General features: G+C 44.5%; 1 protein-coding gene across 1 annotated transcript in view; it reads right to left on the bottom strand.

The window, feature by feature from the left end:
* The window catches only part of PGM5 (phosphoglucomutase 5), a 1,026,992-nt gene that overhangs the window by 216,167 nt on the left and 798,301 nt on the right, over window positions 1–12,524 (bottom strand). The window contains exon 8 of the mRNA XM_069625764.1: window positions 9,491–9,626. Within this exon, the coding sequence (XP_069481865.1) occupies window positions 9,491–9,626 (136 nt within the window). The remainder of the gene's footprint in view (window positions 1–9,490; window positions 9,627–12,524) is intronic.

The following is a 12,524-nucleotide window of genomic DNA, read 5'->3' as shown; positions in this document are numbered from 1 at the left end:
GAGGCCTTAAGAGACCCGGGGCCAAACCTGGCTCTAAGCATTCCGAACAAAGCCAGCTGGATGCTGTAGCCCACACTCCATTGGCAGCTGTGAGCCCACCAGCATAAATAAAGAAACCTTGCTAATGTTTGAGAACCTACAGAGGGCAGAGAAAATCCTATCCATCAATACCCAGACAGAGATGGAATGCCTACCACAATTGCCACCAAGAAACACCCGAGGCAACAAGGGTCCAATACAGGTCTTGCTCTGATAGTAGTTTTCAGGCCGTTACCTCGTCCTACAATCTAGGACCAAGACAAAGGCCATCGCAAAGACAAAGACCAACATCAAGACAGTGACAAAAGCCAAGGCAAAGACCAAGAACCACAACCAAGGTGGAGACACTGTTAAAGCAAGCAGTGTGCCGGGATCATTTAACTTGCAGAACACTGCCCTGTGTGGATGCCTAGAAGCTTGAAAACCAGAATAGGCAAAGGACTCTGAACATTCAGTCCTTTAGATTTGTCCCTTGCACTGAATGTCTCAGAAGGATAGCTCAAGGGCAACGTGCTCGCCTTGGAAGCAAGACGACACGGAGCATCGCAGGTGCAATCCCCGGGTCCGCACTCAGAAACCTCTGGGTATTGAGCGCGTTATAAGTAACATATCATATATCATGTATGATATTCCTCCTCCCTGTAACGGTTTGCTTAGATTTTCCCTCTTTTGAGTTGAATACCCATGCCAGAGGCCATCGTGCAAACCTTCTCTGTGGGCAGAGGAGTAAAGGTGTTGAAACCTGCCACTGTGTGCATGTTCTTTGTGCCACCACCCATGACAAATGCCATTCATTCACCCCTAGAAGCTGTGAAGAGTGGCAAGAGCTCCCCATCGTTATAAGTGAAGGAGTGCGCTGTTAAGGTGCGTGTGGGTCTGGCTGCTAATTGATGCACGTCCCAGAGGGTGGAAGGAACGGAATCCCGAAAGCGTATCACCCCCCACCAGGGCACAGTAGTACACCCGCAAAGGGGTTGAAGATCCCCACTTCTAAAATATGAAGGAAATAATATTAGAGATTTCACCTCAATGTGTAGAAGAAAAGGCTCCGGCAACCTTACGTCATGATGCTTTACTAACAGGAAGCAAATGGCGGCATAATATGTAATTGCTCCCGTGGTAAAACCTGCTGCAGACACCATAATAACATCCCCCAGTCTAACCAGTAGAGCAGTAGGAAATGAAAGAGCAAAGCCCATGTAAGGGCAACAAAGAAGATCATGAACTTACAGAGATGGGAGTTTGGACCACCATGCTACTCGTGATCGGTGAAAGATGCTATCAGAAGCCGCAGATCTCCTTCCTGTACACGCGGAATGCAGTGGACGCCAGCTCAGGAACCTGGGGTATTCCAAGATGGTGGCAAGGATACAAGATACTTTTGGAGACGTGGAAGGAACAGGTGAGGGAGATTTTCCAAGTAACCAATGTAAAGCAAGTCCTGCGCAGAGATTTAAATATGTTAGAGGCAGTTCGAACGAGGAACCAATCTAAAACATGGAAACTAAATCACAGCAGACCCAGCCAATCCAAAGGGCTGAAAAAGGCTCAATTCCCCAAAAGCACTATAAATAAGGGGGTAAACGAGTTTGAAAGGAAGCCGATGCACTTCTTAACTGTCACTAGGTACACAGGGACGGCAGCTATCCTGGAAGGGGTAAGCTGGACTCCCTATCCAAAAATAGCCCAGTCTGCTTGAAAAGAGGGGGACCTAGTTGGATGGTCCTGAGCTAAGGAGAAAGATGCCTGGCGAGAAGTACAAGGAACAGCTCCCCCTTAACACCTAGGTACACACACCCGGCACTCCTCACCTTACCTGAGACTCAGTGATCTGCTCCCCACTGTCTCCTCCCAGTTGCTTGCAGATCCCTTGCTGCCAATTGCCCGACATCACTCCCCCATTAGCTCCCGGTTCCTCTATTTTCTGCTTCTCTCACTGTGTTCTTCCGCCTATGATTGTAAAGCTCCCAGTTGCTTCACGGAGCGAGGTCCACGCTCAATAACTACCCAAATAATAATAATAATAAAAATACTTCTTTTACTAGAGCAACATGGGGCAGTAGGAAAAGACGATATGAACAGCTTGAAAAGGACCCTGAAAGGGGAGGAGAAATACCTGTTCAAGTGGAGGCTGTGAACCCAAAATCTCAATCAAGACCTGCTGTGAAAAATGATGAAGACCAAAGCCAAGGAGGGACCTGCTGTGCAAGATGAAGAGACTTGTTGAACCCAAGGTCAGGGAGTGACCTGTTGTGATAATTGAAGAAACCCATGTTCTAGTGGAGACCTAGTAACCCAATGTCTTGTGAGAGCCCTGTTTTGTTTATTGATGAACCCCGGGTGTATGGGAGACACTTATTGAACTCAAGGCCTGAGAGTGACCCAAAGAACCCAATGCATGCATCGAGAAGCAGAGTTCCCATTGATGCAAGTTGCGGCTAAGAGAAAGCCTGAAAGAAGGAGCCTGATACAAAGAACCTGAGAGTCGGGAGAGGTCTTTGAGAAAAATGGTGAAAGCATGAAGACTGTAAGAGCCATCCCAGGAGAAGTTGTTTGTTTTGTTTTGTTAGTTTAGGGCTATATATTATAAAATTATGATTTTAGAAACTCTTTTGTCGGTTGAACATTGTAACATTTGTGTTGAGAGCTTTGAGTAGCCAGAAGACTTGTGACTTGTAAACATTAAGTTTGGACATTTCTGTTGGCCACATTGTTTGGGAATTTCATTGTAGAGTAGAGTCTCATGTATCTCGTTGTTTCCACAAAGTAAATGACTTTGTGGAAATTACTTCGAATGACTTCAAAATGTATATGTGTTTGTGGGTTAAGGGCTAAAAGGGGGGTCAGAGGGGATTAGGGTAGGGGTTTTAATGATAATTGAAGGGGGTGTTTTGTGGGGCCCGTAAAAAAAACAATTTGAAGTAATGTCTAGAAATTAAATTAGCGCAAAGTAATTTACTTAGTGGAAACAACATGGAACGGGGTCTCACAAAGAGGGGCAAGGTCTTAGAACAGGGGGCCCAGAACTTTATGACTTGGATTCTGATTTCACAAGGTTTTGGGACACCTGGAGAGAGCCTCAGTTTGTGTTGACCCAATCCTGACACTATACTCGTTTATAGATTGAACTCTAGATCCTGTAGGCATTTAGTCTAAACCATACCCTGAAGTGAATTAAAAGAAAAAGAGCCAGGAGAATATACCTCAGGGGCAAAGTCCTCTTCTTGGGAGCGAGATAGCACCGATAAGTATGGGTTTGAATCCCAGTCCTGCGCTTAGATGCCGGACTCCGGCATGAAGTGTGTTATAAAAAAGCCATTTAAATTTTAAAATAAAGTTGCTGTTTAAGCTCACACTGCATGTGTTAAGTGTGTGAATGCTTAGCCTTACCACAAAGCCTGACACTGAACAACATTTTTCATGAGTAGCTTCATGTTCTGTATGGCCTTGAGACAACATACTTATAATACACTAACTGAGTTCCTCTTTTGAGAAACTACTACTGGATTCATGTATTTTACCGACTGATTAAAAGATAAAACATGGGGTTGGTTACATTGCATATGGCCAAATCCTTCAGCCAACAGTGAGTGGCCATTACACCATAGAATCTAAACCCAGCAATAAATGTAAAATATATCTACGATGTACGATGTATCCCGAGAGCTTGTTGTGTGTAGGCAACATTAACAACACAACAGTATAAACCTGTTTATCCAGAATAACTGGGAAAGGCAATTGTGTTATCAGTAAGACTAAAGTGCATGTTTATAATTCCTTGATTGCCAATGCCCTGAAGGACACCAGAGCGAGAATTAGATACCTAGCCCAGTCTCTTTCATATGACATCCAGTCTTGTCAAATCTACAGGAACCAATGTAAAAGGTTAAAGTGCGATGTACGCATAGCAGAAAGCCAATCATTCTACATTGGGTTGGGGTAAAAATGTGTCGACCTTTGGGGATATTGCTAATTCCATTACATGCCCCAACGTGAGCATTCTTGATAGCACCATTGATGAAGCAGTTTGGGACGACCATTTTGAAGTGATCTATGCTCCTACTGAAACACAAACGACAACTTATAGAGTTCACCGTACCACTTTGACTAAATGGGAAGGGGGCTTTGTTAGGAATTATATTCTAAATGCTATTGTGAAGTATAAAGCTTCTATAGCACCTGGGCGTGACCAGATAGCTCCAATCACTATAAAACACAACGCTGAGCTCTGGTCTTACATCTCCGACAGATGGATATCATTAAAGAGAACATTATTCCACCATTCTGACATCTCTCGTACATTATCCCTTAGTTTAGAAAAGGTGAAAGAAGTAACGCTGCCAACTACTGTCCCATCGCAATATTAGATGCTTCAAGTAAGATCTTTGCATCTCTTCTCCTAAAAGAACCCAATGGTTGGGTAGGAAAATGTGCTCTTATTCCTAAGTATCAAATAGGATTTCACAGGAGGCTAATCCCAACTCTGATCCAAGCTCTGTCGAAAGGTAAACTTGCGAAAACTATGTTTTTATTAACTAGCCGCATGCCAAAAGCTTTTGACAGAGGAGACAGAGAGAGACTTTGGCTAAAACTTAAACAATGGGGTATCCCCGAGAGTCTGCTTAGGCTTAATATGTTATGTTACAAAGGTACTCAAATGCAAGTCAGACCCGGTAGAGAAGATTTGTTGTTGAAATCAAATCCAATGAGAGTGAGTTGTTCAATCACCCGTCTAATGGGAAAAAAGTGTTTTTTGAGAGCGGCTGGAGAGTTGCTATTGAGCAATTGAGCTCTTATTCGCTCTATGTAGAGTATTCTACGTTTAAAAATAAAGGATCATCTATCTGAATACTTTACTCTTTTTCCCTGTTCCAACGCTAGAACAATAGACATGAGATTTAAGCACAATCAGATTCCTAGTTTAGAATGGCCAGGCCCAGATTGGGACTAAAAAAGGAAGAAACAATTTGTAGATTTTGCAGGTCTAACACAGTACTCGAACCAATAAAACACCTATTCTTTTTTTGTCCACGTATCAACGGCCTTTGATTGACCTGTTTTAAAAAGTTCTGACTTTTCTTTTCTCCACGCGGATGAACGTCTATGTATTTGTTGTATGGAAGGAGAGATTATTTCCTTACTAGCAAAAAAGTACCCGTAATCTGCACGGGTTCTGCACGGGTTCTGTAGACAGACATGATAACACTCTCATCAATTGTTGAAAATCAATGATCCTGTAGGTCACTGTTCCGAGTCGCTTATCACTTGATGTGTTTTGCACTCTGAAGTGAACTGCACTGAGAAATGGTGCATGTGGTTGGCTGACATACCCCAGAGCAGACGTGGAGGGGAAGCGAGAGTTGTCGTTCTGCAGCATACTGCGACCTTCTGTGCACTCTCCCACCTGTCGACTCACCATGGCGCAGTGCAGTGCAAATATCTCATGAACGGTGTGTTCTAAGGCTTTGAAACGTCATTGTTCTTCGCATCAAGATGCTTAAAATGAGCTTTGTCTGGTCCTTCTATGACCACACAGGCAGGTGTCTCATATGTGAAGGGCTGAAATCTAGTTAAAGGGTTGGGGTGTCCAAATGTCATGTAGCCAGTAACGTCTGGAGGGTCGTAATGGTAACTGTACATTGGGTGCAGATTGGTGGAACAGTGTGAAATTGCATAAGGAACAAACTGATATATTTTCTGCTCTATATATCTGTATAGAAGATTGGTCATACTGATTAGATTTTTATGGATTGTATATATTGTATATAAAGAATGAATTACCAGATACTGTGGTAGATAAGATGTAATTCATCCGGTTCAAATGTTATTTACAGGAATAATTATCTAATTTATTGTAAATTAATGAAATTGTATTATTATAAAAAATAGTTCTTAATGTATGAATATGTTGTTTATGTAACTTTTCGTATTTACTATTGTAATGATTGTGTAAGGTTTGAATTTAAAAAACAATTCACAATGAATAGATATGAAATAGAAAGAAATGCACCTACGACAAAACAGTAGAGTAACTCAGCTCATGCAGCTTGCATCGTCTGAAATGAACACATTGATCAGAGTAGGTGGCAAGTAAATTAGATGTCCATTCCTCTCCAAGCTCATGATCTATGACAATGACCAAGATGTGTATTGCTCTTTCGGCAGGATCTGCCATCTAAGAGTCAAAATAACACGGCATGTTGACGCACATTGATTCATGTGGACATGCAGTGATTTGGCCCTACAAAGAGTCATCCACAAATGTGTGCACGGCAAAGAAAATCAGAGGCTCCCTCACACTCTGCAGGTGCAGCAGAGTTGAGCGGGGGTTGGGACTGGTGTACCTGTGCTCTACCTGCTGTCTCCCCACACGCTGTGGCCATTGGGAGCGGGACATGACCCAGTGACTCCATAAGGGATACTCAGTGATGCTGTCCTCCTCTCCATCCAATAGAGCCGGTATGCAGAAGAGACGCGTGGTATATCTGGGTCCTCTTCTGCTATGCTGCTCTCCGCCACTACAGCCGAGAAGCTGCAGAGGGTAATCAGTGTGGCTAAGAAGAAGGAGCAGGGATTCTGCACTCCTTTCCCACGTTGAGGCTGAAATGTAGTAACTGGCATATCATTACAATGCTTGTCATATGATATGATATGATATGGTATGATATGATATGATATGATATGATATGATATGGCATTTATAATGCGCCTATCCACAAGAGAAACTGGCATATGGTGTGATTACCTATCATATGATTTAATTATCTAACATGTGGCATAGGTGCATGGGCATTTGATGACATTACATGCCAAAACAATAGCAGTTTGTGGAAATATAATGCAATACCAGTTGAAAGCAAGGCCTGGAAAAGAATGAGATTCCGGAGCATTTGATGGCAAAATATAAACTTGATGTATGCAGCAGGGTATAGAGGTGCAAAACGTGGCTACTGTGCCAGTACCTGTACATTTGCTTGGAATCCATGGTTATAATGTGAGTACCTGGCCATACTGTGACAAAGCCTGAAATATGGTAGCAATACATGTTATATGATGTGAGTACCAGAGCATACCATGGAAATATCTGCCAAACAATGGTAGTACTGTGCAGCTAGCACCTTTGGGCATTCTTATGCAAAGAATACGATCATCATAATAAACGATCTCAGATCCAAATAACCGGACGTACTCAAGGAATATAGCAACATACTACTTTATTATCAGCTCAGTAAAGTAGAGAAACCTGGCAAACAACAAATCATATTTTGTTCACTCTCAAACACATCTTGATTGCACAAAGGATTTATCCCTCGATGTGTGCCTTAATCTTCCCTAGAACTACATATAATATAGTTTATAGCAGCATAAAAAACAGTGTATTGGCCACTGCAACAGTGTATGCTCACCATTGCGTAGGCCCTCATGATTGGTTGGCATTTTCTCCCAACCTTGGACAATCTGCTCATTAGCAGCACATAAACAAAACAAAACCCAGTTGCAGAGAACGTCAGTCAACTGCCTACTTGCCCAATTAGTCTACCATCTCTCATTAGCCAAACGTTCAGCCAAGGCTTCTTCTTTGTACTTGACCTTGCTAAATGTTCCCTTTGCTGTATCTTTAAAGGGCGTTGAGTTACATCGTTACCTTTGTCTGGAGCTGATGCAAAGGGCTTGTTTTCTGGTCTTGCACCATGTATGAAGAGACCATGATTTTGTCCATCTCACATTTCTATTTAGTGCTAGTTGATTCAATTAAAGTGGGTGTCATTACTCTCTTCAGCCTCTAAAGACTTGGTTGCACTGTCTTACATATGCTTTCTTCATTTTTAATTGTTCAATACTTGGCATTCGCACATGTTTCCGCATTTACTTAATCTAAGAGAAATATGTCCTGTGTACATTGCTTATTCTTGTTGACTCCCTTTGTACCCTGCAGTTGCTTCTTGCTGTGGCATCCTTGATCTTTCGCCAACAGCTATTCTTGGTTCATGCACAAATTTGTATTTCCAGCATCTGTCAGCTCTACAGCCCTGATCTCTCTCCTTCAAGATTTTCGCTTACTTTCATTCAGAGCCAACGTCCATCTTTTTCAACATGGTCGCATTACCCATGTTATATTTTCTACTGCGTCAAGCTTCGTTGTGACTCATCTACCTTGCGTTTCTGCGTATAAACATTTACTACACATCTGGTTACTTATCTTTTTTGTATATATGGGTCTTCTCACTCATGTATATATATGGTTACTCTCGTTTCGTCAATTACATCTTCATTCTTTCGGTATTCTCATATTGTTTCAGTGCATCATCATGCCTTCTCCTTGTGACATCACTTTGCACCTGTCAGATTTCCTTTACAGCTCTTCGATGTTCAGTGGTGTCTGTAGATCTCCTGCTACCACTTCAGTTCGAGGGTACATTCGGTACAATTGTCTGAGTGCATAACGTCTCTCTATACTCGATACGGTATTGGAATAATACCTGGTGTCCTAATGCAGTGTCTTCTTGTCCTTCATCCAGAATGTCGGAGGTTAGGGGGGGTTATATCAATGATGTACACCTCTGCTTCTCAACAGTACCAAAGAATTTAATAGCAACATCTGGTAAACCGAATGTGCCCCTTGGCAACCTTATGGTAATTTATTGGAAAACAAACCGTTTCACTGAACAAAGTGCATATTTTATGTTGTGAGGCACTCCATGTCCGCAGCACCCCCGCTGCCAGAGGCATTCCATGTTCCCACTACCCCCAATGCCAGAGACACTTCATGTCCCCACTTCCCCAAAGCAGAGGCACTCCATGTCGCCACAACCCCTGTTACCAGAGGCACTCTACTCCTTGTACCCACTACCCCTGATGCTAGAGACACTTCATGTCCCCACTTCCGCCAAGGTAGAGGATCTCCATTTTTCCACCACTGCTGCTACCAGCGGCACTCCATGTCTCACTACCCCCATGTCAGAGGCACTCCATGTTCCCACCACTCCTGCCACCAGAGGCACTCCACTAGTTGTCCCCAGCATCCCTGGGGCTAGAGGCACTCCACCTCCCCACCACCCCTGTTGCCAGAGCGACTCCATTTCTCCACCACCCCACTGCCAGAGGCATGCCATGTCCTCTCGATGCGGGAGGCACTCCATATCCCCACCACCCCCCACTGCCAGAGGCACTCCATGACCCCACTACCCCCGATGCCAGAATTCATGTCCCCACTACCCCTAATGCAGAGGCCCTCTATGTCCCCACTAACCCCGATGCCAAAGGCACTCCATGTCTCTGCTACCCCCTCTGACAGAGGCTCTGCATGGCCCCACCACCCCCTCCCAGGAATCAAGGATAGCAGGGATATGGGGAGTGGATCATGGGGAGGTGTTCCGATTAACAAAAGTATGGAATGTTCTTCTAATTTCTCCCCACTAAACATGGCGTCTCAACAAAGCTGCGTGCTTACCTGCAGAAGTAGTGGCGCCCAAATTTCGTCCAGTGGTCCTTGACAATCTCTTCCACACTCTGCTTTCTTGCTGTCAGAATGGAAAGCCACACAAGCACTGCCCAGAGGCCATCCTTCTCTCGTAGATGGTCGGAACCTGAGGAGACACAAATGCTGCATGTTTACCTCAGTGAGGGGGAGCACAGACATCAGATCACTCCATAGCATTCATATATTATCATTTAATGTGATTTTTCATCTTTGACTTCGCGACACTCACCTACTTTCTGTTTGTGTGGCCTGGCACAGGCCTGGGCCAGGGAAACACCGGCAAGCCCTGTAAGTAGCGAAGGACTTGCTACGGGCGAGGAAATGAGGAAACACAAGGGCTATGGTGCCTGGGACTACATTAATTGCCCCGAAACAACATTTTATGCATATAGCACGTTATGCAAATCCAAATAAATACATGTTGTGCAGGCACTTATATCTGTCACTTCCCTATAGCTGGCTCATGTGTCTATGCATAACTTGTGCACTGGAGTGCATATCTGCTCAGGAAATTCCTCTCAGTAGAAGTCGGTGCCTGCAAAGGGATCCTGGCAATGGGGTTGTAGGCATGCTACCGGAAGCACACGAGCCCTCTCTCCCCTTCAACCCCCCCACCTGGCTCCACTGCCTTGCAGACTCCAACTAGGGTCTACGGAACACCCTATTGCATATATTGTGCACGTGAAATCACCTTCTCAATACGAATAGGCGCTCGTGGGTACTCTTCTTTGCCTTTTTATGCCCCCTGAACAAAACCACAGCACAGAATCAATGTGCTGGCAATACGTTGAATATTTGGGAGCTTCTAGGTGTTACTAAACGGACAACTTTGCTGATAGCTACAGATCAGACTACATCAGGGCACTGCAACTTGTGGCTCTCCAGATGTTTTGGACTACAAGTCCCATGAAACCTCACCTTTGACTGTGCTGGCTGAGGCTGATGGGAAGTTGGAGTCCAAAACATCTGGAGAGCCAAAGGTTGAAGAGCCATGTACGAGATGTTCTGTACACCTGATCTGGTACACAGTTTGAAGTCTCTTTGTAACATAGAGCGTGAAACATATGAATGCTAGAACCTTGCTGCACTATTCATGAAAATACCTTCTAACTATACGAACGTGGCAAGTTAGGATTATAGAGGATTCGCACCCGGGAAAGCGCCCTTAGCCAATCAGGTGGCTGTAACAGTGGGCGTATGCCGCCACCGCTGCTGCTGCTTCTGCTCTGCTCCGTGAGGCTGCCATGGAAATAGAGGTGGGGCTCTGTACAGAGCCCCGCCATCCCAATCCATGGCAGCCATCTTGGAACAGTATTTGCTTTTTGTGAATAAGACACCACGAGGCAAACCATGCACGGAATGAAAATACTACAAATTAGCCCTGTTCCAGCCCGTGGAATGGGTGCTAATAGCGGTAAATGCCTGTTCCATGGGCTATACCGGGGAGAAACGTCCCGAGGGCCTTTCCTATCCAATGTGGAAAAGCAAAGGTAGTCACAAGATGTCACATATCCTTGGTACTTCCTTGTTCTTCATAAATCGTCTGCCTCTCTGGTCCGGTTATCTTTCTATATGGTTGTCGATTCAACTTTGTATGACGTTACCATTCATCTTTGTTATTTAGTTTCTTTGCTTCTTCAGGAATCTCATTCAAATGGCCATCATATTGACTTGAATGCATGAATGGTTTTCTCAATGGGTACTTTACCTCCCATATTCTCTTAGGTATAGGTATTTTTATGGGTACTGCACAGAGTCCACGCTCTTCTCTTTGCTGCTTTATCTGTTCAGTATACATCACATACTTTGGTTCATACGTTTCAGGTAATGTAGGCGGGGCAGTTGGAGTGGGGGTACTTGGCTCCTCCTCTACACTGTAACTAAAGTTTTTGGCCCAGTGTGCTTTAAAGTGCAGCTTTACCCACCAGTTTCTCCAAAGCAATGTGTCTCTAGGTACTTCTCAGATGGCCTGTTGTGAAAAGTCACAATTTGCAGTCCTTGAAAATGAGCCATATTTGATGGTGCCTGGGATTATTGTTTGTCCTAGTCAAACCCTGTACACAGCCTGACAATCTACCTTCAGGGAATAATTCTGTATTGCAATGATGTCCCCATAATCACAGTGACCTTACATGTCCCTTCGATATCCAATGTAGAGAACTAAAGGAGGTTTAAAGATGCCCAGGGCAGGGCATATAGGCCACCAGAGGCAGGGTGGCATTGGATGCAGGACCAGAACATTCCCTGGCCTCCTCTCACAGATAGGCTTGGTGAAGATGCCCAAGGGAAGGCATAAAGCCCACCAAAGGCAGTGTGGAGTCTGATGCAATCCCAGAATGTTCCATGGGCTCGTTTTACAGAGAGGCATGGTAAAGATGTTCAAGTGAAGACCTAAAGCCTACCATAGGCAGCGTGGAGTCTGATGCAATCCCATGATGTTCTCCCCAAGATGGCGGGCTCTTCTCACAGAGAGGCTTGGTGAAGATGCTTAAGGGGAGGCATAAAGCCAACCAGAGGCAGTGTGGAGTCTGATGCCATCCCAGGATGCTCCCTGGGCTCATCTCAAAGAGAGGCTTGGTGAAGAGACATTTAGCCCATCACAGGCAGCATGGAGTCTGATGCAATCCCACAATGTTCTCTGCCAGGATGGTGGTCTCTTCTCACAGAGAGGCTTGGTGAAGATGCCCAAGGGAAGGCATAAACCCCACCACAAGCATTGTGTCATCCGATGCATGGCCAGAACATTCCCTAGACGTGTCTCAGAGAGGCTTGGTGAAGATGTCCAAGGGAAGGCATAAAGCCTATAACAGGAAGCGTGGAGTCTGATGCAGGTCCAAGACATTCCCTCGTTGCATCTCACCGAGAGACTTGGTGGATTGACTTGGGCGCATTATTTGATGTGAAGGGACAATGGAATGGATAATTCCATTCTTTTGTTATTTGTTTATAGTTAGTTCGAATATTTACTAAGCACTACATCAGCTATCTGCAAAAAGGGAGGGGT

This window comes from Ambystoma mexicanum, chromosome 6p (assembly GCF_040938575.1).
Source record: "Ambystoma mexicanum isolate Mex_15411 chromosome 6p, UKY_AmexF1_1, whole genome shotgun sequence".
NCBI classification, from domain to species: domain Eukaryota; kingdom Metazoa; phylum Chordata; class Amphibia; order Caudata; family Ambystomatidae; genus Ambystoma; species Ambystoma mexicanum.
The sequence above is the reverse complement of the archived record's forward strand: the minus strand, read 5'-3'. Positions and strand labels throughout refer to the sequence as shown.